The sequence below is a fragment of the Leopardus geoffroyi genome, chromosome C2, assembly GCF_018350155.1.
Source record: "Leopardus geoffroyi isolate Oge1 chromosome C2, O.geoffroyi_Oge1_pat1.0, whole genome shotgun sequence".
Classification (NCBI taxonomy): Eukaryota; Metazoa; Chordata; class Mammalia; order Carnivora; family Felidae; genus Leopardus; species Leopardus geoffroyi.
Window position 1 is genome coordinate 11,942,915 of NC_059333.1, and position 27,031 is coordinate 11,969,945.

The following is a 27,031-nucleotide window of genomic DNA, read 5'->3' on the forward strand; positions in this document are numbered from 1 at the left end:
TATTCCACATATATTTACGTGGCCTGCAAGACCTAGAATTCTGTGGTCACCTAAACCCAAGGAAAAAATGCGGTGAGAAAATATTGGATGTTACTGGTATTTGTTAGGTTAACAGGGCAGTTCTTGGGCATCGGAGATGAATTTATTAGTATTTTGAAAAAGTACTGTCCATTTTGAAAAGAAAATTTGAGAAAGCTTATAAAAAACAGATTATTGAAGGGTCCCCGGTCCGAGTATCAGTTGTGTTCAACTTCAGATTAAATGTGTCCAAATGGCAGGAGAGATCAGTTTACGTACGGGATTGGGGAGTGTCGTCAGAAATTTCTGAATTTACTCGGAGAAGAAATATTTGTAAAAGGCAGGCAGTTCAGTTCAGGAAAGAAGCACACGCAACACCATCGCACAGATTTATCCAAGGCTGTGCTCCATCCACGTGTCTGAAATGGAGGTTGTGAAAAGGAAAAGAGCAAGCAAGTGAGCTACTTGTCCAGGGGCTGGGGGACGCAGGATGGCCGCAGTGGCTCCTTCAGGATCCTCGGCACTGGGCCTCAGCACTCTGGGCACAGGCATCGGCCCCCTTTGCTCTGAGCACTGTGTGAAGGGATCAGTTGTGGCATCTTTGGTACATGAGAGTTTATTTATTTAAATGTTTTATTTTTGAGAGAGAGAGAGAGAGAGACAGAGCATGAGTGGGGTCGGGGCAGAGAGAGAGAGACACGCAGAATCCGAAGCAGGCTCCAGGTTCTGAGCGGTCAGCACAGAGCCCGATGTGGGGCTCGAACCCACAAACCGCAAGATCATGACCTGAGCCGAAGTTGGGTGCCTAAATGAGCCACCCAGGCGCCCTTATACATGAAAGTTTATTAAGTCTAAACATGACAACAACAAAATTGAAGATTTCTGGCCCCAGTGTTTATTATATAGAATTGTTCACAGTAACAGGGTTTAAAGACAAAAACATGAATAAAGGATGCAAGTTTACTGCAAAGAAACACTGAAAACGTGGCTATGACCTTCCAACAAACTCAACAAACATACAAACATTGTCAGAGACACCCACGTGGTTCAAACTGTAGATTTCACACATTAGATAATTATTTTCTGCTGAGGATACAGCAATGAGTAAGAGAAAGTCTGGTCTCATACAGCTTCTGGTCTCATGGGGGCAGACAGATACCACATGAAAAACAAATATGTAACATGTCAGGGGAGTCACGGGAAGGAGAGGGGAGGGAGGAAAGTTTTTGTACACTCAGAATTCTTAAGAGCAATCCGGGGCTGCTTTAAAGGTCACAGGCTGGGAAAAAGATAACAAACTGCAAATTCTTTTTTTTTTTTTTTTTAAATTTTTTTTTTTTTAACGTTTATTTATTTTTGAGACAGAGAGAGACAGAGCATGAACGGGGGAGGGTCAGAGAGAGAGGGAGACACAGAATGTGAAACAGGCTCCAGGCTCTGAGCCATCAGCCCAGAGCCCGATGCGGGGCTCGAACTCACGGACCGCGAGATCGTGACCTGAGCGGAAGTCGGACGCTCAACCGACTGAGCCACCCAGGCGCCCCCAAACTGCAAATTCTATTTAAAAAAATAACTTTACTGGTTGTAAATTTCTGGCCAGATTCTAAAATGTTCTAAGATGCATAGTTCTGAGCAGCATTGCTAATTTTTGAATTAGAATCTACACTAGTAAGTGGTTTATGGCTGTCCTAACAATGGAATATGGCCCACATCATATGTGAGGGCAAGGGTAAATATAAACATGAAGGTATGTGTTTACAGACCCATGGCACTACTTACAATGGCTATTAATCTATAATAAAGATTTCTGGCTGCGATGATACAAATCTTTTACATAAACTCTTAGGTTACATTCAGCCTCTCCGAGAACAATCCATATTGTAATCACGAGGCATTTTCTCGGCACCCCCGAGGACACGATACTTCCAAGCAAACTATTCTTCGGAAAAAATACTCCTCACTTTGCAAGGAAGCACCTCCTGGCTGTGTTACAAGCAGACCATAATGCGGAATGGAAAGGAACTGTATTTTCAGGTCTAGACAACGAGGGCAAAACTGAGCAGCTTTGTGTTTGCTGCTGCTGCTGACACATGTGCTCACCCAACACCACAGAGGTGAAGACGCACGCTGCCACATCATAGGGCCCAGCTTTGTTGCCGGGGTCAATCTAGGGCCTGGGTGCTGGCCGGGACCGTCGCCATCAGCTCGGCATGAAAGCCACAGGGTGGGGGACAGGGTGTCCGAACACGTTCCTATCACCTCTACAAACAGAGGGCCAACCCAGAAGGTCTGCCTGCAAGGAAATGTCTCTGGTCAGAAAGATCAAAAGGCGAATGTGTGCCGGTCACCTCAGGGATCCCCCCAGCGCAGGCCTGTGTCTCAGAGGGGCTCCGGGGCCTTCCTGACCCCTGCAGGGCTCTGCCAGCAGCCTGGACGGCAGGTCCCGGAGAGCGCATGACGTGCAGGTGCACCTTCCCCACGGCAGCCGCCTTCAACCTTTTCTTCCCCACGGAGGAACCTGTCACTTCCGTGGGGACCACCGCGTACACAATACTGGCCTTAGGTTACGGATGTCCCAGCGCACCACGTCACTCCCATCTCTTCTCCCTTCAGAGGCCACCAAAATTCCCAGACTTCCTTCCTAACGGAAGGATCTCCGTGAATAGTTTAAATATAAACTCTAGGTGGCCTTTGGAAAACATGTAATTCTTAAAATTAGGTTTTCCTTCCAGTTACGTTTTCGTCCTCACCTCGGCAATACATTTTCCTTTTCTTGAGCACACGTAAACGAAACAGAAGGGATGCCTGAACACAGCTACACGACACAGAGAAGCTGGCCGGGTTTGAAACACGACACAGGTAAGTTACAGGTCAATTACAACTCAATAAAACTGAGAAAGGAAAAAAAAAAAATGGCACATGAGCCTAGCAACAAGCGACCACACGGCACGTTAATAATTAAAAGTTGATTAGACACACTACTCTTATTTTTCATTAAAGTCACCTGCTTTCCTCCTACTGCATTATCTTCTACTTCTTACTCTATCGGTAGCAAATTCTGGTCTCAAGCCTTCCTGCATACACCTGGCTCACCTCTACATACTTCCTTCTGCTAAAAAAATCCTAACTTCTCTAGACAGTTTGCCCTTTCTCTGTAACTTCGGTGGCTGCGAATTCAGAAGCTACTGTTCTACTAAGTTGTGAATTAAGTTCTGAATCGGCAAGTGTTAATGTCCAGCAAAAGATGACCTGTTTTGAAGCCTCAACCACAGAAGGGAGAGGTAACTGTGATGTAGAGCCAGTGTTTCGGGGATACCCGGAGAGAAGTCCCCTGAAAATGTTACGGATCCCATTCCTGGCATCTGCAGATGTTTTCTGGACTAAGCTGTTTTCCAGAAAACCAGTGGTAACGGAACCCGGCTTTTCTAAGGAAATTTCCCAAGGGCCTACAAGAGTGTCTAATTGCTCCCCGAAAAATCCTGAACTATCACACTGGGAATGGAGGATGGCGAACGAACGGGTGACGCGCGGCCACAGGCAGCACGGTGACCGTGTTACCCGACAGGAACACAATTAACCACCCTCGGTCACGGCTCCACACGTGGGAAAGAATACAGAGAACGTGTGTCCCGATCTGTGTTCTTCCGTTTGCAAATACCGCCGTCACGTGCTTGCCTGTATTTTAGGACCTACGACCCGGAGATGTTTTCCTTCCTCAGCAAGCCGGAGTGGAGGGACTGAGCGGCGCAGCTCGCACTTCCGGCGTGCCTCCCACGCAACTTCCGGAGGGTGTAGTGCTCGCTTCCGGTCACTCGGCTTCCTGTTGCGGGAAGTCTTCGCCGCTTTTGCTGTCGTTGCTGTCGTCTTCGTTCGAGTAATTGCCCGAATCTTGACTGGTTTGGGAATTGTATTTTTTGTGATCTTCACCGATTTGCTCAGTTTCTTCTACTGCGGTGATAATGTTTGTATTTTCGATTATAAAACACCTTTCAGTTTGCTCTTCAGAAGTGAAAAGGAGGAGGTTCCGGAGTGGCGGCTCAGAGAAATACTGATTTAAAGAAGGGGAGGAATGGAAACAGGTTGTTTAAAAGAGTTAACAGTTTCCTACTAATAACCTAGCTTCCGTCTCCTACATCCAGTACCGAGAAAAGCTGTGTTTTGGCGTGCATATGAAAGAAAAGTCAGCTAAGAGCCTATCGGCCCCAGTCTAAGGTTTAGAACACGGCCACTTGTGAGGTCACGTACATCTGAGCGCTGTTAGGGTCAGGGGCCCGGTGAGCGCGGGAGAGGACGGAACGGGGGGGGGGGGTGCTCTGGGATTGTGGCGAGGGTGTCTGGAAATTTTACCCCGTAAGGGCGCTCGCTCAGGTTCTCTTCAGTGATCGGCTGGAGCTCACAGAGTGAACATGTGCAGACGGATTGTGGCTGATCAACAATTCGCCTCCACGTCTCTGGAGCTGCCAAGCCGGAGCCCCGAACGACACTCTCGAGGCAGGCAGCCTGAAGCCCACCTAGGTGAACCCACCATCCCCAGGCCAGGTCCTTGCGCTTGGGCCTTGATCATCGAGTGCTTTCATTCAATCGGCTCCCCTCACAGGTGTGCCAAACAGGAACCTGCGAGATGTCGCAAGAGGCTCATTCTCCTTATTTCCCTGTCTGTGATGTCATCTACAGAATACACTTTGTGCAACTCACGACAATGTGGTAGGCTTTTGGTGACTACCAAGCCTTTCTTTTTCTTTTTTTTTTTAATATGAAATTTATTGTCAAATTGGTTTCCATACAACACCCGGTGCTCCTCCCAACAGGTGCCCTCCTCAATACCCATCACCCACCCTCCCCTCCCTCCCACCCCCCATCAACCCTCAGTTCGTTCTCAGTTTTTAAGAGTCTCTTATGTTTTGCCAAGCCTTTCAATGGTAAAACAAATGCCACAGGGGCCAAACTGCCAGAATAATAGGAGATGACGGACACATGTTACCAGTCCATGTTATGTGATGTTAAATGGCTGTTTCTAAAGCCAATTTACTGAAAGCTGAAGAAAACAGCCCAGTCTGTATTAGTTTCTGCATAACAAGAAAAAAGTATGGATTCTGTTCAAACGAAACATACTTCCCGTTCATTTTAAGAAAAATCCACCTGGCGACACAGAAGAGTAACATACCTCATCTATCGTGGAAGGAGGTTTACTTGATGGGAAGAACACATAACGGACACATCGCAGGAATAGTTTCAGAACGTAAGTGACGACCGGGATGGACAATAAGGCAGCACAAATCCCAGCTATGAGCCACGTCTTGGAAGTACTTCCTAAAACAGAAATAGGTGATGTTTAGCTTCAACATAAGTTTTGACACGCAAACACGTTAATAGCGCTGACACTGTGTGCGCATAACACGTAGCCACGTGAAAGGAAACGTAAAATGTACGCAACCATACGCCCTTAGAAATATTTCTGGTAACACTGAGCATACAGCAGCTGTGGGCAACCCGTTTCCGTTTAAAGATGGTGGCCTGGCCAGTGAAGTAAGAGAGGCTTAGTGAAGGAGGCCACGTTGACATGTGGCTCCCAACGTGCCAAGTATTCTCTAGCATTTCTGTAACACACAGCTGGCCTAATTAAAACCATTCTGTGACGAGTAAGTACCAACAGGTCAACACTAGGAACTGGAAAATACAACATGGGACTTCACCATTCCCTCATAACAAAATTCACAATTGAGCTACTTAAGCGATTTCTGCATGATAATCGTATTAAGAATGATGTAAAAAAAAAAAAAGTCGAAAATAGTTTTATTAAATGCTAAAGCGTAACTGGTAAGAGCAATTAATTATGTGGGTACTGGAAGAAATTTAACACATTCAAAAACACTGAATTGTGCATTAAAAATATTTTCTAGGGGTGCCTGGGTGGCTCAGTCGATTGAGCGTCCGGCTTCTGCTCAGGTCGTGACCTCGTGGTTTGTGGGTTCAAGCCCTGCGTCGGGCTCTGTGCTGCCAGCTCACAGCCTGGAGACTGCTTTGGTTTCTGTGTCTCCCTGTCTCTCTGCCCCTCACCTGCTTGTGCTCTGTCTCTCTCGCAAAAATAAAACATTAAAAAGAAAAAAGAAAAATATTTTCTAAAACCGAAAGTCTTAACTTGAAGGTCTACTTTTGATTCATGTAGTTCATGAAGAAAATATTCTCTTTATACTTTTAAAGTAGTCAAAAAGGAAATATTTTACAATCTCAGTGAACTGAATTATTTTTAAAGTTTATTTATTTATTTTGAGAGACAGCGAGCGAGCTGGGGAGAGGCAGAGAAACAGCGAGAGAGAGAGAATCCCAAGCAGGCTCTACACTGTCAGCACAGAGCCCGATGTGGGGCTTGGATTCATGAACTGTGAGATCATGACCTGAGCCAAAATCAAGAGGTGTTCAACTGACTGAACCACCTAGGCGCCCTAGTCTAGTTACATTAACAAAAAAAAGAAAAAGAAAAAATGTTTATTTATTTTGATGAAAGAGAGAGAGCAAGCAGGGGAGGCACAGGGAAAGGGAGAGAGAGAAAATCCCAAGCAGGCTCCATACCATCAGCACAGAGCCTGATGCAGGGCTCAAACTCCCAAACCGTGAGATCATTGACCTGGGCCGAAATCAAGAGTTGGATGCTTAACTGACTGAGCCACCCAGGCGCCCCAAGTCTAGTTACATTTTTTTTTTTTTTAATTTTTTTTTTCAACGTTTATTTATTTTTTGGGGGACAGAGAGAGACAGAGCATGAACGGGGGAGGGGCAGAGAGAGAGGGAGACACAGAATCAGAAACAGGCTCCAGGCTCTGAGCCATCAGCCCAGAGCCCGACGCGGGGCTCGAACTCACGGACCGCGAGATCGTGACCCGGCTGAAGTCGGACGCTTAACCGACTGCGCCACCCAGGCGCCCCTTTAGTTACATTTTTAAAAAAGATACAACGAGGGCACCTGGGTGGCTCAGTTGGTTAAGTGTCCGACTTCGGCTCAGGCCATGATCTCACAGTTCATGGGTTCGAGCCCCGCGTCGGGCTCTGTGCTGCCAGCTCACAGCCTGGAGCCTAAGATTCTGAGTCTGCCCTGCTCTCTGCCCCTCCCCCCACTCACACTCGGTCTTCCTCTCTCTCTCTCTCTCTTTCTCAAAAATAAATAAACATTAAAACAATTTTTTTTTTTAAGATATAATGAAAGATTCTGACCTGGTTTTGTTTTCTCGCACACAGGATCACTAAAAACGCTGCTCCTTTCATTCTCAGTGAGTGCTCTGGCTTTGACACAATATACAGTCAGTGGTTTCAAGTTAGGAAAAGTAAAGTCAGTTCTTTTCTCTAGAGTTTTTCTCTATAAAAAATATAAGGAGATCATTGATAAAACTTAGTTACCTTAGGAAATCAGATAGGGAATGTCACTTTCCTGAATTCTCTAAATATCCAGTCTAGGACTGGCCCCTCCTAACCACTTAGTTGGAGCGCATTTAAGAAATATAAATTTGTTTTGGATGACACATCAGAACCAAATCAAAGTTAAAAATGCTGCTTCCAAAAAAAAGAGTAAGATAGAGTCCTAAGACAACTCTAATTTATAAGTACCCGTTGATTTGGATTAATTGCCATTGTACTTCCTCTGCTCAGGAGTGGGGGGTTCTGGCCTTAAACTGCCTGTATTAAGGTATCACGTATAGCTATGTGGCCTTTGGCGAAGTTATTTCATTTCTCCCCGCCCTATTTCCAGATCTGTAAAACGAAGACAATCATTGCGCCTCCCTGTAGTAGTCAGGTATGGCCACCATAACATTGTGTAACAACATCATGAAACAAGGACAACGAAGTAACGTGCAGTGTTACATAATAACACTAAACGTCCTGTGGCTGAAAACGCATTTATTCCCCCCCCCCACCCCGCCCCCCGCAACATGTTCTGACTGGCTGGGGAGCCCTCATGGAGGCGGTGGGTCAGGTTTAAGTCTCCTCCACGAGTCCCTCATCCTCCTTGGACCAGAAACTAGGTGGAGCATTGTTCCCTCCTGGCAAACGAGAGAAGTCTGAGTGCCAAGCCAAACTATGCTCACGTCACACCCAGCCACGTTCCACTGTCGAAAGCTCCGCATCAATCAGGGAAGGAATAAGGGACAGACACTCCATCCCAAGTGTCTGCTGAATGATTTCATCAATCAGATCGCCTGGCAGGGTTGTTCTGTGGAAGAATGACTGAGACAGTTGACGTAAATTACTTACCACAGTACCTGCTGCTTAATCAGCTTTCAATAAATAGGAGTTGCTATCATGAGTGTAATAACTGCCGTATTGGCCAGACAGGACAAGATGGCCAGTGAAGTTATTTAATCTCTACTATCTGTCAAGTCATGTGCTAGGTATTTTCATATGTTGCCTCGTTTTAAAAGATTTTTAGGGGCGCCCGGGTGGCTCAGTCGGTTAAGCGTCCGGCTTCAGCTCAGGTCATGATCTTACAGTCTGTGGGTTTGAGTCCTGTGTCGGGCTCTGTGCTGACAGCTCAGAGTCTGGAGCCTGCTTCCGATTCTGTGTCTCCCTCTCTCTCTGCCCCTCCCCCAGTCGTGCTCTGTCTCTCTCTGTCTCAAAAATAAATAAGAACATTAAAAACAATTTTTAAAAAAGATTAAAAAATTTTTTAAATAAGGGGTGCCTGGGTGGCTCAGTAGGTTGGGCGTCTGACTTCGGCTCACGTCATGATCTCAACAGTTCGTGGGTTGGAGCCCCACGTCAGGTTCTGTGCTGACAGCTCAGAGCCTGGAGCCTGCTTCGGATTCTGTCTCCCTGTCTCTCTCTCTGCCCCTCCTCCACTCATGCTCTGTCTCTCTGTCTCTCAAGAATGAATAAACATTAAAAAAAAAAATTAAAAAAATTTTTTTTTAAGTAATCTCTATACCCAACATGGGGCTCAAACCACAATCCAAGATCAAAAGTCACAAGTTCCACCGACTGAGCTGGCCAGGTACCCCTCAGATGTTGCCTCATTTTAAACCTTATAAACATAAACATCCTTTCAAAAAAAATGTAGTTACTATGACTACCACCCCTTTACAAAAGAGGAAACAAAATCTCAGAGAGGTAAAGCACCTTGCGTAAGGTTACATAATTTGGTGGCTTGAGACACATAGTTAGGTTTTCCTGATGTAGGGATAACTGAGAACTGACTAATTCTCAGTGTACTAAATTATGCTTTGGTTACAGTGTGTTCAGATAGTTAAAAGGAAAGCAGCCAAGTCACTGGAATCTTCTTAGATTTCCAACTGAAAATGAAGTCAAGTTACAGAATTCACCCCACTCGACTGCCTAAGATTTTTAAAGGTTGAGTCCTTGATTGTAATTCCACAGGGAAAAGAGATCTAGAAATAATGTGGGTTATCTGATGTTGTATATTATCTTTGCCCATGGTTTTTGAATTTTAGTATTTGAACCCATGTTTCTTAACCTTTTTTTTTCATGAGTCCCCCAGCTCAGGAGCCTTTTAGACGACTGTTTTCTAATCTTTCCCTTGCCACGAAATTGATTTTGTTGAGCGAAATTGAACTCTGGAGGCATGGTTTCCTCCCGGAGGGCCACAAACCGTTGTACCATCTAAGATTCTTCACCTCCTTGGAGGTACCCTGCCTCCAATGGATATCTGGCAACATCTAAAGGTTTTTTTGGTTGTCCTGACTGGGAGGGATGATCCTGGCATCCATAATGTGTAAGACAACCCTGACCACAAAGAATGATCCAATCCAAAGGTCAACAGCATTGAGCAACCCTGGTTTAGATAAATACCCAGGAATCGTTTTAAAAACACAAATTCCTGAGTTCTACCTCTGGAGATTCTGATTTGAATAGTAAAAGGGCTCAGGGATCTGAGTGTTAAAAACAAACGGGCCCAGACGCAGATGATCCATAACTAGCACGCAAAACATGGAAAGATGCTAACATTATTAGAGTTTACAAATTTTGCCAAAATTTTAACTTCAAACTTTGTTTACCCAAATCACATTTACAGCCCTACATTACAAACTTGCAGCACATAGTTTGTTGTTGTTGTTGTGTGTGTGTGTGTGTGTGTGTGTGTTTTACCTCAGCATTTGAAGTGTTTTCCCAAAATACGATTTCATAAATTAGTGAGTAATGCTGGTTCACAGACTTGTTTTCAGACTCTTCTGGAGCGCCGATAAAGACCCGCAGGGAAACATCATTCGTGGGTTTCAAGTTAATGGTTGGAGGAACGAGGACACCTAGGAAAAAAATGTACAGACACGATGCTCAACTTGGGACTTAGGAAAACAGCGTTAAGAATTTGCATCAAATCAGAGAAACACATTCCGGAGGAAAAGCTACTGGCTTACTTTGTAACTGAGCATCAAATCTTTTTTCTTTAGACCAAACAGATGTGGTATTTCCATCAGATGCTTGAACACGGATAAGGTAAATTCCTTTCTGGAAAGTATTTTGAGGAATGGCACACTGGGTAGTTTTGACATTTTCACAGCCTGGCATTTGTTTCCATTTACCTGAGTTGTTCCCAGGAATCTTTTTAAAATAGGCACTTTTAAGACAAAAAAAAAAAAAATTTTTTTTTTATTACAAACATAATCATTCAGTAAGTATTTATGAAACACCTATAATATGCTAGACACTCTGTTAGGGACTAAGGTTACAGAGGTAAACAGTCCCCACCCTCAGTGTCTCGCAATACGGTGTCAGAGACGTCCATACGACGCAGAGAACCGAAGACCTTGTTCCAGAATGTGATAAAGCACGGGTGTGCCGGGGCTGACCAGCGCCAGCACACAAAAACAGCTGCTGAATAGTCAGCAATGCTGCGAACCCATTATTAAAAGCCATTATTAAAAATCAAATTGCAGGGCCCCTGGGTGGCTCAGTGGGTTGAGCGTCCGACTTCAGCTCAGGTCATGATCTCCCGGTTTGAGAGTTCGAGCCCCAAATCGGGCTCATTGCTGTCACCCTGTCAGTGCAGAGCCTGCTTCGGGTCTTCTGTCCCCCTCTCTCTACTCCTCCCCGACTTGCACTTTCCCAAAAAGTAAATAAGATATTAAAAAAAAAATCATCAAATTGTATAAGCTTACAAAGAGTTTGCATTAAAAATAAAAATACTCAAAACTCTTCTCTTCTTTTTTCATTTTCTGTCTTTTTTTTTTTTTTAATTTGTAGCTGGTGGGTCAGAAGCACAGGTGACAACCTGGCTCGAAAGTCCTCTGTCCTAATTATTTGACTATATTTTATTATCTGTGCTCAAAGCTATTCACGCCTATTGTATCTATGTGGTGGACATACTATGTAATGGAGTTTTGCTGTGCGTTTCTTCCCAACGCCATGTTCGGTGACATCATGTTGGAAGCTTGAAAGTGAACACAGTAAGAAGAAAAAAAAAAAGTGACCACAGTGGGAGCATTTACATCGTGAAAACTGGCAAACATTAAAAATAAGGCTTCTTCTTCTTCTGGAAAACCAGCTGTGAAACATCCACCCACACACCAATGGCTGCCTGTTATAATGGGAGATGTACACCACAGGGTGATAAGAGCAAGTCTAAACAGAATGTGGGCACCTAACTGAGCCTGGGGAGGTCAAGTAAACTGCTCAGAAACCAACGGCTCGAAGCATCCCAGTTCAAGCTTGGAACTACAATAGCCTCCTAACTGGTTCTCCTGTCTTTGGGGTTTCAATGGTTCACTGCATCACATACAATGCAGCAACCTTCACCCTCCTTGAATACGGACCTCATGTTACCTATCCCTCAACGTAAAATTCTGAACAGCACCCAAATGCCTAGAGGGCAGTCTGAGGCTAAGCTTATCTTACTCCATCCTACCTATTCAACTTTCTCTCCCATTTCTCTCCCATGACCAAAGGTTCAACTGTTCTCAACGCGGTCTTCTCCCACATGGTAGGCAAAATTCCAAGATGGCCCCCAAGATTCTCACCCTTGGTGCACATGTCCTATATATTCCCTCCCCTTGAGTGTGGGCAGAACCCATGAACTCTTGAGTAGGTTACATTACATGGCAAAGATACAGGGATTTGCAAATGAAATTAAGGTCCCAAATCAGCAGACTCTTTGTTAACTGAATGACACTAAGCTTGAGGGACCTGCCTCATCAAACAAGCCCCCGAAAAGAGGTCTAGAGATCTGAGATTCTCTCTCCTGATGGCCTCCAAGAAGTAGGTCACCACAAGTCCTATATAGCTTTGAGAAATGAATTCTGTCAACAACCGCATGAGTGTAGGAGAGGACCCCAAGGTCCTCTATGAGGGCTGTATGAAACCACAGCCCCAGCTGACACCTTGACTGCTGCCTTGGGACCTCTTGAGCAGAGGGACCATGTAAGCCAGGCCTGGTCCCCTGACCCGAAGTCAGTGGGAGGTAACAGCCCTCTTTACACTGCTAAATTTGTGGTAATTTGTTACAGAGCAATAGAAAACTGTACCTCCCTCTTACCTTGACCTAATTTTATCTATCTATCATCTATTTTTAAAGTTTACTTATTTAGAGAGGAGGGAGGGGCAGAGAGAGAGGGGGAGAGAGAATCCCAAGCAGGCTGTGCACTGTCAGCACAGAGCCCAATGCGGGGCTCAAACTCACAAACTGCGAGGCCATGACCTGAGCCAACATCAAGAGTCGGATGCTTAGCCGACTGAGCCACCCAGGCGTGCTGACCTAGTTCTAAATCTCTTCGCAGCCTGAGTTTCCCGTGTGGTGTAGCTCTGCCTCATGTGCCCCGTCTCGTCCACTTTAAAACATGTGATTCACCAATCCAGGCCTTGTTCACATCTCCTCCCCCTCCACGCGGCTCCTTTGGCCTCTCCAGCCCCACTCCCACCTTGGCACTTTCGATTTCTGTCACCTTTTAATTTGTACACCACTCCTCAGCCCCAAATCACACCTTGCTATGCAACCTCAGCTACCCGCTTTGGATTTCAGGAACCACGGGCCGTGTTCGGCTGCCCCTTTACAGTCCCTTCCGGGCTCTGTACAGTGGGCCAAGTACCCAAAAGACAATTCGAGACGGGCCACCGGAAACCTCCATCCCTCTCTCGTCTGTGGCCCTATCATTCAGCATCCTGCTGGGAGAGAAGTGAACACAAAAGGCTACTGCACGGTTTCCTGGTCCGTCTGAGGGTTCATGGGCAGGCACGGAGGCACGGGGGCACGTTTCTATTCCACGACCAACACTGAAGGACAGAGAAAGCCCAGCAGAGTCAGTATCTACTTCCCTTCGCCCTGTTTGCTTCTCGCTTCTCTCCTGGCTCTTTCTTTCCTTGCCTCCGGTCCCTCTGTCCCTCTGCTCTAAACAGAGCTTTCTTTCCCATCCCTTTCCTCCCCTACGGCCCCCTTCTCCTTCCACCTGATTTGCCTCTTTATCCCCTACAACCTCCCGGTCGACGTGAACCGCGTGCAGTTCTCTCAACCCACTTCTGCGGCGCCTAGACGTCATCCAGTGTCGGCGAGAGCACGGTTCTCCCCGGCTCTCTCCGTTTCCCACTGAAGTCATCACCAAAAACCCCTGTCAAAACTAATGAAGTCGTCAAGAACATGGGAAGGCTGGCTTGAGCAAGGCAGAGTGGCTGGACTGAGATCATTTCAAGGACTCCCGGAAAAAGCGAGTTCTGAAGAACAGGTCAGGGTCACGTGTCAAGTATTGCAGAATGGGGAAATGACACACACAATGAGACACATACTTAGGAAAAAGAAAAAGAGCCAGTGGGCACTCGAGATATTATGAGAGTGTGCCCATCTTACAACAAATGAGGAAAGTGAGGCCGAAAGAGTAAGGGGTCAGCTCAGTGTCATCCAGTCAGTTACCGGCAGAGCGGGAAGCGGTACTAAACGTCCCGTTTCCAATATAGGGTAACGCGTCTCCATCCGTCAGCACGTGTGCCTGGAACAGTGGGGGGCTGAAGTGGAACGAAAGGAACCATAACGAACTGTGCAAAGCAAACTGTGCAAAAGGAAACTAATGGACTAGGACTTACTGGAGCCACTGAGCTTGAAAAGTCATGTTTTCAGATGCGTAATCCCACTTAAGAACACAGATGTCATTTATAGCATCAATTCGAAGGTTTTCTGGTGGAGGCAGCTTATTTTCAACTAGAAGACAAAGATCACACAGAAAAGCATGCATTTTTACTTTAGGGAGATAACGTATGGTAAGAATTCTTAGCGGCACGGCAAAGAAAATAAAAGGCTTACATTTTATCACGAGGTAACGGCTAAGTGAGTTCTGGTATATGTTCACACAATGCAGTATGGTGCAGCCACTTAAAAGAATGTGATAGATCTGTATGGGCTCACGCACAAAGAGATCCTCAGGGCATTAGGTTAAACGAGGAAGTGGAAAGACAGATCTAGCAGGATCCAATTTTTTTATTTTGAAAGCCAAAACCAAGAAACCGTAGGTCTGCGCGTATGTTTACACGAGCCCTGACCAAGGCAGGAAAGAATATGTACAAAATGAGAGCAGTGCTCGTCACTTATAAACGGAACCAGGGGTAAGGAGGCAGGAGAGGAAAACTTTAAACCCTTCTGTGTTGTTTGATTTTGAAAACAAAGCATATAAAACTTTGATCAAAATAACAAACAAATCTAAGCCCCTAACCCCGGACCTTCATTACTGGCAAGATGTCATTGACGAAATATGTCAGGATGCTTTCACATTTGAACATTTCACTTATAAAGGTATACTTTTTGGAAAATGAACTGCTCCTCTGGCAGCTACTTTGTGGATTCTGAGCGAATAAAAATCAGTTTTTGTCATTAGAAATTATTTAGACTTTTAGGCAGAATTTTCATTCCTCTGGACTTGAGACAAAAAAAAAAAAAAATCCCAAACACTGTGACATTTTTCCCCCTTATGTAACGGCGGTGATGATGTTTTTGTTTTAACATCTATTAAACCATCATATAACCTCCAGCAACCCAAGGGGGGAAAAATGCCACAATTAATAGATTGCCCATCCGGACATACAGTTACTGAATCTAAAGCATAACTTCCTCCTTACCTGTGGTCTTTATACAGTACACTGGACTATAGGCACCAATTTTTCTCGGCAAAAGTCTTGCTTTAACTTTTAAACAGTAAGTCGTCTCTGGTGAGAGTTTATAAATTTTGTCTCTGGGATAAACAGTTTCAGTCTTTATCTATAATAAAACAAATAGAATTCTGCTGTTAAAAAGTAGACGGTCAAAAACTGGACCAGATCCATGTCCTTTTGCCCTTCTGCTGAACAAAGGTAAAAGTCATGCTCACTTCGGCACTTGAAGAGTTTTTCCAGATATCTAAGCTGTATGTAAAACTCGAACGATCCAGAGCCCACATGACACCATCTTTTGCTCCAGGTGGGGAGATGTTTATTTTTATTGCCTTATCTTCGGCTTCTAAATGTACTTTTGGAGGACCAATTTGAGCTGTAAAAAGACCAACGTATTTATTATAACAATTTCATTAACACAAGGTCAAAACATTTCAGTTGGCAAATAATTCTAAGTGCTTCATATGGGCCTGGCATAGTCAAACAGAGAAAGTCCCTCGCAGAGCCTACATTTCAGTGGGGCATATAGTAAAAAACAAAACAAACAAACAAAAAAGACAATAAAAAAAAAAACAAAAAAACGCCCAAACACCCAAATAAACGAATACATACAATGTGGTGTGCTATACGGAAAAATGAAGTGACATAAAGGGACAGAGGACGGTGGCAAGGGCTGTTTTAGGTAAATTAGTCCAGAAAAGCCTCTCTGAGACAGGTGCTCAAAGGCATAAGTCACTTAAGGGCGGCAGCCATGCACATTACGTAGGGAAAAGGTATTCCTGCCCGAGGGTGCTCAAGTGCAGAGCCTCCGAGGTGGGAATGTGCTCCCCCTTTGCAAGAGATGATGAAGAGGCTTGAATGGCTGAATGGTTGAAAAGGAGATCAGAGGAGTAGCTGGGAGCCAGATGACAAAGGAAGAACTCCGTAGTAGTTCCTAGTTCATGCAGTTAAATCAGTGTCATGTAGTTAATCAGTGTCGGGGTGAGATCGGAGGAGAGCCATGCCGCCGTGATTTACATTGTGGAAAGATCATCCTAGTTAACGTCCGAGGAAGCAGGGAGGCCGGGACGAAGCTACTGCAGAAGTTCAAGTGGCAAGTGGGAGTGGCTTAGTGAAGGCTGGCCCAGGTGGGGGTGGGGGGTGGGGTGCAGTGACAAAGGATCCTATTCGGGACATGCTCTGAAGGTTGATCTTTCAGAATTCCTTGGCAGGCTGGAGGCAGGATGCCAAGGAGGACTCCAAGACTCTTGGCCTGAGCGAGCGAATAAATAGGTGCTGTCCTTAGAAGGGATGGAAAAAACTGCTAGAAGAGCAGGTTTTGAGGGGAGGAAATCAAGAGCTTTGGCCAGATGACCCCTAGGCATCTACGCAGGGATGCTGAATTCGAGAACTGATGATACCAGTCTAAACACAAGGGGAAAAGAGTGGGGCTGGAGGTGTAAGCGTGGGCCTTTCTCAAGAGCATACAGATGGGCTCGGAAGCCAGATTAGCAGCGGATGAGCGTAGAAAGAGAAGAGGCGAGGACCGAGCCCTGTGAGCAGTGGGGCACTGAAAGGTCAGGGGGGCCGGAACAAAGTGGCAAAGGAGGGATCTGATGCGCAGGAGTGCTGGGAGGGAGCAGGGCCCTGGAGATCTAGAAGAGGGCTGGGGACTCACTCGGCGTTGGCGTCACCAGGATACTGGATGAGAGTGGTTTCGTGTAGTGATGAGGGACAGAATTGATGTAGAAGGCTGCAGGCTGAGCGGCAGGCAGAGAAGTGCAGAGAGGGATACAGATCATTCTTGGCAGTTTTTTTTTGTTTTAGTATTTATTTAGTTTTGAGAGAGAGAGAGACAGAGAGAATGTGAGCAAGCAGGGGGAGGGCAGAAAGAGAGGGAGGCACAGAATCGGAAGCAGGCTCCAGGCTCCGAGCTGTCAGCACAGAGCCCGACACGGGGCACGAACCCACGAACCGCGAGATCACGACCTGAGCCGAAGTCGGACGCTTAACCGATGAGTCACCTAGGTGGCCCGCTTTTTTTTTTTTTTTTGAATGGGAGACTTCACATCGTGCAAATGAACAGGCTTACGAAGTGAGCTGTTGCAGTGAGATTTAACGAAGAATATACTATAATTCAGCTGGCAACTTCTTACCTTTTTCAAATGGGGCGAATGCGTCAACGTTATGCCATGGAGAAGTCTCGTTTCCCTTTTCTGCTCTTACACGCAATTTGACTTTTTCGTAAACATTTAGCTTGAGTGAAGAAAAGTTGCATTTGGTACTGGTAACAGATTGACACCCAGGCAATTTTAGCCAAGTATCATTTCTGGGTCTTTAAAATAAAAAGGCAAATAAGTGCATAAGAAAATATATAAATACAAGTGTTAAACACGGTCTCTGTTTACTGACATTATAAAGCTGGTCTAAGTAGTTATTTTTTTTTTTTAATTTTTTTTTTTAACCTTTATTTATTTTTGAGACAGAGAGAGACAGAGCATGAACGGGGAAGGGTCAGAGAGAGGGAGACACAGAATCCGAAACAGGCTCCAGGCTCTGAGCTGTCAGCACAGAGCCCGACGCGGGGCTCGAACTCACGGACCGTGAGATCATGACCTGAGCCGAAGTCGGCCGCCTAACCGACTGAGCCACCCAGGCGCCCCAGTAGTTATTTTTTCTATTTCAGGTCCTGTTAACGTTTTCCTCTGCAACTCTGCACTTTTTCAATACATATATACCCAGTTATTATTTATAAAATGGAATAATTCTGACAGTTAATGTTTTTGAGAGAGAGAGAAAGAGAGAGAGAGAAAGAGAGCGCGTGCACAAGTGCAAGAGAGAATCCCAAGCAGGCTCCATCGCCAGCACGGAGCCCAGTGTGGGGCTCAATCCCACGACTGTGGGGTGAAGACCCGACCCAAAATCAAGAGCTGGATACTTAACTGACTGAGCCACCCAGGAACCCCGTGACAGAGTTAATTTTTTACTACAGTTCTATAATTTTGTGACGGTTTGTATTAGGAAGGATTTCAAAAAAGCAGAGAAAGAAATAACATGTAAGGTAACAGCGAACTTTGTTAAGAAGAGTTGTGTGACTTCTGGCCAACTGCCTTGTATTTCTGGATCTTTTCCTTATCGAAAATTTGGTAACTGGATTTGATGATTCCCTTCTTTTTGAAAAAAAATTTTTTTAAAAGTGTTTATTTTTATTTTTGAGAGACAGACTGCAAGGAGGAGAGGAAAAGAGAGAGAGGGAGACACAGAATCCAAAGCAGGCTCCAAGCTCCGAGCTGTCAGCACGGAGCCCGATGCGGGGCTTGAACCCACGAACCGTGAGATCATGACCTGAGCCGAAATCGGACGCTCACCTGACTGAGCCACCCAGGCGCCCCAATGACGCCCTTCTAAACTTGTCCTACGAATAGATTTACCAGACCAAAGAAAGACCTCAGAATCAGCATGGTTTGGAAACTTCCCCTGCCCTCACCAAGACCAAACCGTCCCTTTGGCTCGCTGATTGCAGTAATTCTGCTACATCACTAGAGACAAAGAACTTAAAATGTTAACAAAAATTAACAAATTCTTTGAAGTGGATTTAGTCCATTCAAAAGTAGAACTGATCAATATTGGATTCTTCAAAAAACATGAAGAAATCAAGTTGGCAAGGAGGGCCTAAAAGGGAAAGGGTCACGTTGCCATATGTCACTTTGCCTGACCTACCGAGGAGGCTGACGGGAAGGTGAGAGGAAACTTGCCAGGTTTCGAAATTTTTTGCCTATGTGAAGCCCTGTCTACCTTCAACCAGGCAGAGGAACTATCCGGTGAGAAGGCATTTTTGTCAAGATGGATTCATGGCTCCAGCCTAAGCTGCTCCTCGGAGGGGAGGGGGACGAGGAGGGAAGGAGAATATTGTAGATTTCATTTTAAAAATGCTTTAAGGGGGCGCCTGGGTGGCTCAGTCGGTTAAGCATCCGACTTCGGCTCAGGTCATGATCTCGCGGTCCGTGAGTTCGAGCCCTGCATCAGGCTCTGTGCTAACAGCTCAGAGATGGAGGCTGTTTCAGATTCTGTGTCTCCCTCTCTCTCTGACCCTCCCCCGTTCATGCTGTCTCTCCCTGTCTCAAAAATAAATAAACGTTAAAAAAAAAAAAATTTAAAAAAACGCTTTAAGGGGCACCTGGGTGGCTCAGGTGGTTGAGCAATTGACTCTTGATTTCAGCTCAGATCACGATCCCAGGGTTGTGGGATGGAGCCCTGCGTCAGGCTCCACGCTCAGCTCACTTGGGTGTGCGCTCTCTCTCTCTCTTTCAAATAAATAAATAAATAAATGAATGAATAAATAAATAAATAAATAAATAAAGGAAATACATGGAAATAAAAATGCTTTAAGACAACAGACTCCAGGGGTGATCTATCCACATAAGTTCTTTGAGGACCCCAATACAAGTCTATCTCATTTTTCAAAAAAGAAACCTTTGAAAAATCTGCCAAAAACATACACTAGCATGTGGAAAGCTTCATTCCTGGCCGGTTTCCCTTTTTTATTTTACTCATCTGAGCTGTGAGGGTAGAGCTGGCATTTAATGATACCATTCCTGAGACACTTTTCCACACCAGAATCTATTTTTTATTTTGAGAGAGAAAGAGTGGGGGTGGGGCAGAGAGAGAGACAGAGAGACAGAGACAGAGACAGAGAACCCTAAGCAGGCTCCCCACTCAGAATGGAGCCCGACGCAGGGCTAGATCCCACAACCCTGGGATCATGATCTGAGCCAAAATCAAGTTGGATGCTCAACTGACTGATCCAGCCGGGCATCCCCAGAATCTATTTTTAAAAATCCAGAAACTCTTAATATAAACAGAAAACCTTATAAAAATTTTATGGTTTTTTTTTTGTTTTGTTTCGTTTTGTTTTAATATTTGAGAGAGAGAGAGAGACAGAGCGTGAGCAGGGGAGGAGCAAAGAGAGAGGGAGACACAGAATCCAGAGCAGGTCCCAGGCTCTGAGCTGTCAGCACAGAGCCCCACGTGGGGCTTGAACTTACGAGCAGTGAGATCATGACCCGAGCCAAAGTCGGACGCTTAACCAACTGAGCCACCCAGGGGCCCCGACCTTATAAAACTTCTAAAACCAAGTCTTGACATGGTTCTAACCCACTCTCACTCTTTACCTCTTTCCTGTTCCAGGAGATGCACTTACAGCCTTGATTCCAATGCTTCTGTAGACGAGGGAGCTAATGCAGCGGGAGCTGCTTTTATGTTACTTAAAGAAAAAACAAACCCCGAACTCAACTTTGTCATAAAAGTATTTAGATCGGAACAAAATAGAATTCGAAACTGATTATGTAACCAACACAAAACTCATTTCATAAAACCAGTGTCATAACATCATCACCTGCCATCTTTGTCTTTCCTATTCACGGATATATTCTAAGCGCCCATAGGAGGATTCGGCACAGGAGGCACTCAGTGTTTATTGAATGAAAGAATCAATACTAAACACTACATACATCATAATGAACTGTAGCTACAGGTCACAAACACTGATGTCTTAGCATGTGTTTTACAGACGCCGGAATCCTAACAGCTTTTTTATGCGGCATTTATCACCAGTGCCTATGTCCTATGTTCTGAGAAACACTACGTTAAAAAATATTTGTTTGCTGCTGCGATTAACTACACTTCCACTGATCATTTACTCCATGTCAGTGCTCTGGGCACCTTCCATACAACTGTTCTGTATACTTCTAACAGCCTTCAGAGTTAGACCCCTTATTACAGGGGTGCCCCATCTCAGCGTGCCTGGGGTGGTGCTGGTTGTAGTTTGTTGTTCTCGCTTATCTAACATGAACTGCCCCTTCTAACTCCGAAAAGTGTCTTGGTTTGGATGATAAACATATATGGTCATATTAGTTTTTATTATCACAACGTAACAGGCAAGAAAACTGGGACAGAATAGGTAGCATGGGACGGCTCTAAACCCAAGCAGCCTGGCCCAAGTCCGCACGACACTACACCATCGCCACACTGTCTCCTTGAACTGGTGGTCTGGCATATTTTTACAAGGCGATTATTTATAAAGCTAGTAGAACAGGGTGGAATAAGAACACCGTGAAATAATGCATTCGATGCTAAAGTCAGAAAGGGTAAGAGGCTATTATGGGCTGGAGAATTCAGGATAAGCAACAGGATGCGGAGGAATGACAGTACAAGAGCGCTGTCTATGACTATTCCTTACTAAAAGGGTAACTTTAATTAAGAGTATCTAGGGGCGCCTGGGTGGCTCAGTCAGTTGAGCGTCCGACTTCGGCTCAGGTCACGATCTCACGGCTCGTGAGTTCGAGCCCCGTGTCGGGCTCTGGGCTGATGGCTCGGAGCCTGGAGCCTGCTTCGGATTCTGTGTCTCCTTCTCTCTCCGCCCCTTCCCTGCTCATGCTCTGTCTCTGTCTCTCAAAAATGAATAAACGTTAAAAAAAATTAAAAAAAAAAAAGAGTATCCGAAATGACCTTTGTTACACTGAAAGCAGTTGTTTCATGAGAAAGTTCTCAACGAGAGCAAAGAACAAAAGTGACAAAACTCCAAGTTCAACTTAAAGAGTGTCTAGAGATAAATTCTTAAATAATTAATTCCGAGAAAAACCACATATGTACGTATACAAGTTCGTGTGTGTACACGCACACACACATACATATATGTACACATGCACAAGTACACACATGCTAATTACTAAAGCTGTGGGATTAATCTCACAGTTCTATTAACAACCAACTGGAGGGGGCGCCTGGGTGGCTCAGTGGGTGAAGCGTCCAACTTCAGCTCAGGTCATGATCTCACGGTTCGTGAGTTCGAGCCCTGTGTCGGGCTGTCTACTGTCAGCACAGAAGCCCCCTTCGGATCCTCTGCCCCCTCTCTCTGCCCCTCCCCTGCTCATTCTATCTCTCTCTCTCAAAATAAATAAATAAACCTAAAAAAACAAACAAAACTCCAAAGAACAATCAATGGGAGAAGGAGGGTGCCGGGGCTGTCGTTGAAGTGGGAGCGTCCTGGTTCTGGAGGTCCTGCACCCCGTTTCTTCACCGCCCAATTACCGGCCGCTCTTTCTTGGACACAGATCACCCCGGACAGGGGTCACTTAACACCCAGGACACCCAAAGCAAAGTACTGTGCTTCCTGAGCTGTGTTCCTTCTGTAATCCTTTCTTCTGCAACTCCCCACCTGCCCAATTATCTTGGCAGCTATTACGTAGGAAATCAGCACCAGGGAGGAGACAGAAACTCCAGAAACAGGGTCTGTGGACATGCGAGGTCCTGTATCTAAAATGAAAACATTGTGCCTAATGGAAATAGTAAAGCCTGACCGGCAGGGTGCGGGTGGCCTATTCCAAGACCATGGATAGACCTTTTGGGGCCCTCTCCCATGTCCTCAAGACACGTTCAAGTTCCGACCCTAATTTATACTCAAAGAAGGCGGAGCGTCTAGAAGAGAAAAGCGTGGTCTACAGAAGCTGTCTGCCGTCCTTATGCCCCAAACCTCTTTTGCTGAAACACCCAAAGATGAATTTGTAGAAACGAAGGCATAAATATCACACAGACATAAAATTCCTCTAGAAGATGGAAAAGCCAATGGTTTCCCAACCCTGAGAAGTAAATGACAGGGTTACAATGGTTTGAAATTATTCAGGTGGTTCTTGCAAACCAATCAGTAGAGTCACATACACTTGATAATCTGCTGAGAAAGTCACGTTCCCGACAGCTGGATCGCTCCCATTCCACCTCAGGGTGAAGGTATCATCAATGATGTGGACCTCTACATTTTCAGGAGATTTTAGATTTGTTCCCCCTATAAACAAAGGCAACAAAAAAGAACACAGTTACATATACACCGTGCATATTCTTTAGTACGTGAGTCTTCCTTTCACATCACTGATCAAAGAGTGAATGCATTCAAATATAATAAAGCATATACAAAAATCTAAAACAAAAACCCAATGAGTGCTCGCGGCCCAGGGAGGCTGCTAATTATATCTCTGCATTTGAGAAAGCTGGAGAAAGGCTGAGATTTTTTTAATCTGCAAAAAGTTAGCCTTATATGGCAAATGCATCTCAGTAAAGCTGGAGAAAAGAAACAAAGGGAAATTGTCTTTTATTTGAAAAAATGTCTCTTTGCCCAAAAAATGTGAAAATGTAATTCAAAAGGATACATGCACCCCTATGTTTACTGCAGCTTTATCTACAATAGCCAAGTTATGGGAGCAGCCCAAGTGTCTGTCAGTAGCTGAACAGAAAAAGAAGATGTGGTGTGTATGTATAATGGAATATTATTCAGCTATAAAACAGAATGAAATCTTACCATTTGCAACAACATGGAGAGAGCCAGAGAATATAATGCTAAGCGAAGTAAGTCAGGCAGAGAAATACAAACACCGTATGATCTCATTAATATGTGCAAGTTTAAAAATTTTTTTAAATGTTTTTATTTATTTTTGAGACAGAGAGAGACAGAGCATGAGCAGGGGAGGGGCAGAGAGAGAGGGAGACACAGAATCGCAAGCAGGCTTCCAGGCTCTGAGCCGTCAGCACAGAGCCCGACGTGAGGTTCGAACTCACAGACTGTGAGATCATGACCTGAGCTGAAGTCGGACACTTAACCGACTGAGCCACCCAGGCGCCCCTTCTTTTAATATGTGCAATTTAAGAAACAAAATGAGCAAAGGAAAAAAGAGACAAACCACGAAACAGATTAACTGTAGAGAACAAACTAATGGTTAACAGAGGGAGGGTAGGTGGGGGATGGGTGAACTAGGAGATGGGGATTAATGCCCTCATCATGATGACAAAAATAAATAAATAAATACAAACTAATTAATTAAAAAAAAAAAAGACCTTGGGGCGCCTGGGTGGCTCAGTCGGTTGAGCGTCCGACTTCAGCTCAGATCACGGTCTCGTGGTTTGTGAGTTCAAGTCCCTTCCCTCTGTCCCTCTCTCTCTGTCCCTCCCCTACTTGTGCTCTCTCGAAAAGAAATTAAACATCAAAAAAAAAAAAAAAAAAAAAAAAAAAAGACCTACCAGCAAAAAGATTACAACTTGCTGAAGTCTCAGATTACAGTTGGCACTTTTTAGCACTAAAAGTATTCTTTAGTTAAGGTTAAAAAAAAAAAAAAGAAAAAATAGTCTGTATAAGCATTTTCTTTGATCTTAGAAGCAATGAGAGGATACAGGGTTCCACTGTGTAACAGCCTCAGTTTGGTTTCACATTCTATGTTCACGCTTCATATATTCTGATAGAGAATGAGACAGGTGTGATTCAAAGTGAACAGCTACTGACAGAAACCAAATATTCACATGACAAAATCGAGAGATAGAGGTATGAATGTTGATCATGTCAGCTGAGCCCTACGGGAACTTGCAAAGGTGTTCATTAACAAGCCTGAACCCTTCTGTTTTTGTTTTTTTTTTTTTAAGAATTTTTTTTTTTAATGTTTTATTTATTATTGAGAGAGTATGCGTTGGGGAAGGGCAGAGAGAGAGGGAGACACAGAATCTGAAGCAGGAGCCAGGCTCCGAGCTGTCAGCACAGCCCAATGCAGGGCTCGAACTCATGAACTGCGAGATCATGACCTAAGCCGAAGTCGGATGTTTACCTGACTGAGCCACCCAGGCGCCCCTCTTCTGTTTATTTTTAAGGACTTCTATCTAGAGATCTGCTTTATTTCTTATGCTTTGAGTACAAATCTTCCCCCAGTTGGATTTCCTGTCTTCTTATTTTTCCCTTTTGGCCCCTCCAACCTGAATTTTTCTTCCTCTCACACTCCAGACCCAGCTCCCGGAAGCTCAAATACTGAAGCTCAAATACTGCGGCCCATACTAACCTTGCTCTTTATATGCTGTAGCAGGAATCCATTTGCTTAATTTCACACTAAAGTAGATACTCAATACAGTACCTGACATCTAGCAGGACCTCAAAACTCATTGCAAGAAGATGTTACAAACAAACAAACTAAAAAACAAAACTCAATTGCTTCTTTGTGTCACGCACATATCTGCCATCAGATTACAAATTCCTTAAGGGCAGGGTCTATATAGCTTCATACTTAACCTGCATTTCTCAGACTACTCAGCGTAATGCTGAGTTCACAGGAATTTCTTCAACATCACAAAGGACTGATCTTTCGTTATGACAAACTACAGTTTTTTAAAGACTGGCTTTAAAATGTATTCCTACCGTATTTCTAGCCTTTACTTCTGCCTCAAGGCAAGCAATTCTCTCCTTGCAGACTTTCGACCATAGGAGTCCACATGTAGAACTTTCTTTATTGGGACTGCTTCCTCTATTTTCCAGCTGGAGATATTATGGTATGCAGTCAAAAGGGGAGGCATCTTAGAAAACATCTGAAAATGTTTTGTTTTTTTTTTTTTACTTTGGGGAGCTCCTTATTGAGTCTCCCCTCCCTCAATTTTCTTTTTTACATTCATTTTCTCTGTGACTTCATCACTGAGACTACTTTTCCTTATTGCACTCCTCTAAACTTTATTCCCATCCCGTTTGTTGTAATTTTCTGGATTCTATGCAGCCAAAGGGCAGTGATTGGGTTTATGGGAATCAATAAAAGATCCGAAAGCATTTATGGTCTCCAGTTTAGACCAGTCTAATGCCAGCAATTCTGAGCCTTGACACAAGAAGAGGACATTGATGGGGTAGAATCAGGGATTTCCTCTGGGATGCAGTCCTTCTACTGCTGAAGGAGAGAGACCCTGAAGTTAGGGGCATCTTGGCATTTGGGAGACCACCAAATAATTGACTGAAAAATGCAAAAGGACTTGGAAATAGTCATTAAGTAGCATCTTCGATTTCAGATTTTGTCCTATTACTGTCAGCAATATCCTTTTGACGACAAGTCTATTTCACCTTTGTACCGTGTACAATTTACACAATTGGTTGCTTCCAGCTTTTCACATGCCTACTGATGGTCAGAAATGATTTACTATCTATCTACTTAAGTCTGACATGAATCCAAACACATACATCCTCCCATATTAAATTTCCTCCCACATGTTGGATAATTTTCTGAAGCTAGGGTCCAGAATTGCATTTACTAGGTTTAAAAAGTATGAATATTTTTGTGACTTTGAAAGAGAGCAACATTAAGATCTCAATAACTGTTTACTGAATTCAGACACGGTTTCAGGAGCAGCAGCATAGCTCGCGGCTAAAGCCCTGGTTATTTTTTAAGGCTCTAGTCAAGCTGCCGGATTTTTCAAAGAGACACGAAGGCGACAGGAAGGCTCTGAACACCCAGCACCGCGGGGGTGGGAACCCGGGGAGGGATGGCGGGGAGGGCGTCCCCTGCCGGGGGACGGGGGCGCTGGCTCCCAAGCAAGCGGCGTGGAAGGATCCTCGAACACTATTTCCTCTTGATTTTCGATTTGAGCGCTGTGACCACGGACGAGCAGAGGTCTCCCAGACATCAGCCCCTTCCACCGGCCTCCAAGGGCGGAGGCTTCCAACGCCCCTACCGCCCAGCCTGATGCCCACCCCCCACCCCGGACCCCTCGTCTCTCACCTGCGGCTGCGGGCAAAGTCCACGGTGCTCCAGCAACCAGCATCAGGGTCGTCGCGCCCAGGAGGGAGAACATCCTCCGCTGGCCGCCGCCGGCCGGGCCAGTCACATCCTCGGTCACCTCGGGCAGAACCCCACAACGCAAGGCAACCCTCGGCGCAAAAGCGGCTTCTCGCTCCGCCCCTCGCCCCGCCCACTGCACAGTCACCTCCTGTCCGCGACCGCCTCCCACCCCTGACCCCGCGCTCGCCCCGCCTCTCCGTGCCCGCCCCCGACGCGCGCTCGCCCCGCCCCCCCGCGCACGCCCCGCCCACCCACGCTCGCCCCGCCCCCTGCGCGGGCTCCCCCTGCTACGAGTCTGGGGCGCTGGTGGACTCCGGCGAGGAGGGAGGTGGGCCGGACAATCGCTC

At 45.3% G+C, this 27,031-nt stretch overlaps 1 protein-coding gene and 1 long non-coding RNA gene across 3 annotated transcripts; one reads left to right on the plus strand and one right to left on the minus strand.

The window, feature by feature from the left end:
• Positions 1-890: 890 nt before the first annotated feature.
• IFNAR1 (interferon alpha and beta receptor subunit 1) lies at positions 891-26,871 on the minus strand. Of its 2 annotated transcripts, XM_045501508.1 has the most exons (11): positions 26,625-26,871; positions 22,780-22,903; positions 17,220-17,398; positions 15,303-15,460; positions 15,055-15,193; positions 14,029-14,143; positions 10,380-10,579; positions 10,111-10,268; positions 7,228-7,369; positions 5,183-5,328; positions 891-4,066 (listed from the first exon to the last, which is right to left on the minus strand). In XM_045501508.1, the coding sequence occupies exons 1-11, from the start codon at positions 26,695-26,697 to the stop codon at positions 3,827-3,829; spliced, it is 1,674 nt and encodes a 557-aa protein (XP_045357464.1). In that variant the 5' UTR covers positions 26,698-26,871; the 3' UTR covers positions 891-3,826. The 2 variants fall into 2 exon arrangements, with proteins under 2 accessions (XP_045357464.1, XP_045357463.1); XM_045501507.1 differs by lacking the exons at positions 15,055-15,193; positions 15,303-15,460 and having other exon boundaries at positions 26,625-26,807.
• Positions 4,619-5,295, plus strand: LOC123610639. The gene is made up of 2 exons (XR_006718234.1): positions 4,619-4,722; positions 5,148-5,295. It is a non-coding gene; the product is annotated as an uncharacterized LOC123610639 (long non-coding RNA).
• Positions 26,872-27,031: the final 160 nt, after the last annotated feature.

Coding starts and splice junctions, on each gene's coding strand:
- IFNAR1 (XM_045501508.1), bottom strand. CDS start 26,697: ATGTTCTCCCTCCTGGGCGCGACGACCCTGATGCTGGTTGCTGGAGCA. Junction 10,580..14,028: donor TTTCAAGCTCAGTGGCTCCA/GTAAGTCCTAGT, acceptor TTGTCTTAAAAG/TGCCTATTTTAAAAAGATTC. Junction 7,370..10,110: donor AAAACACTTCAAATGCTGAG/GTAAAACACACA, acceptor TATTTTTTATAG/AGAAAAACTCTAGAGAAAAG.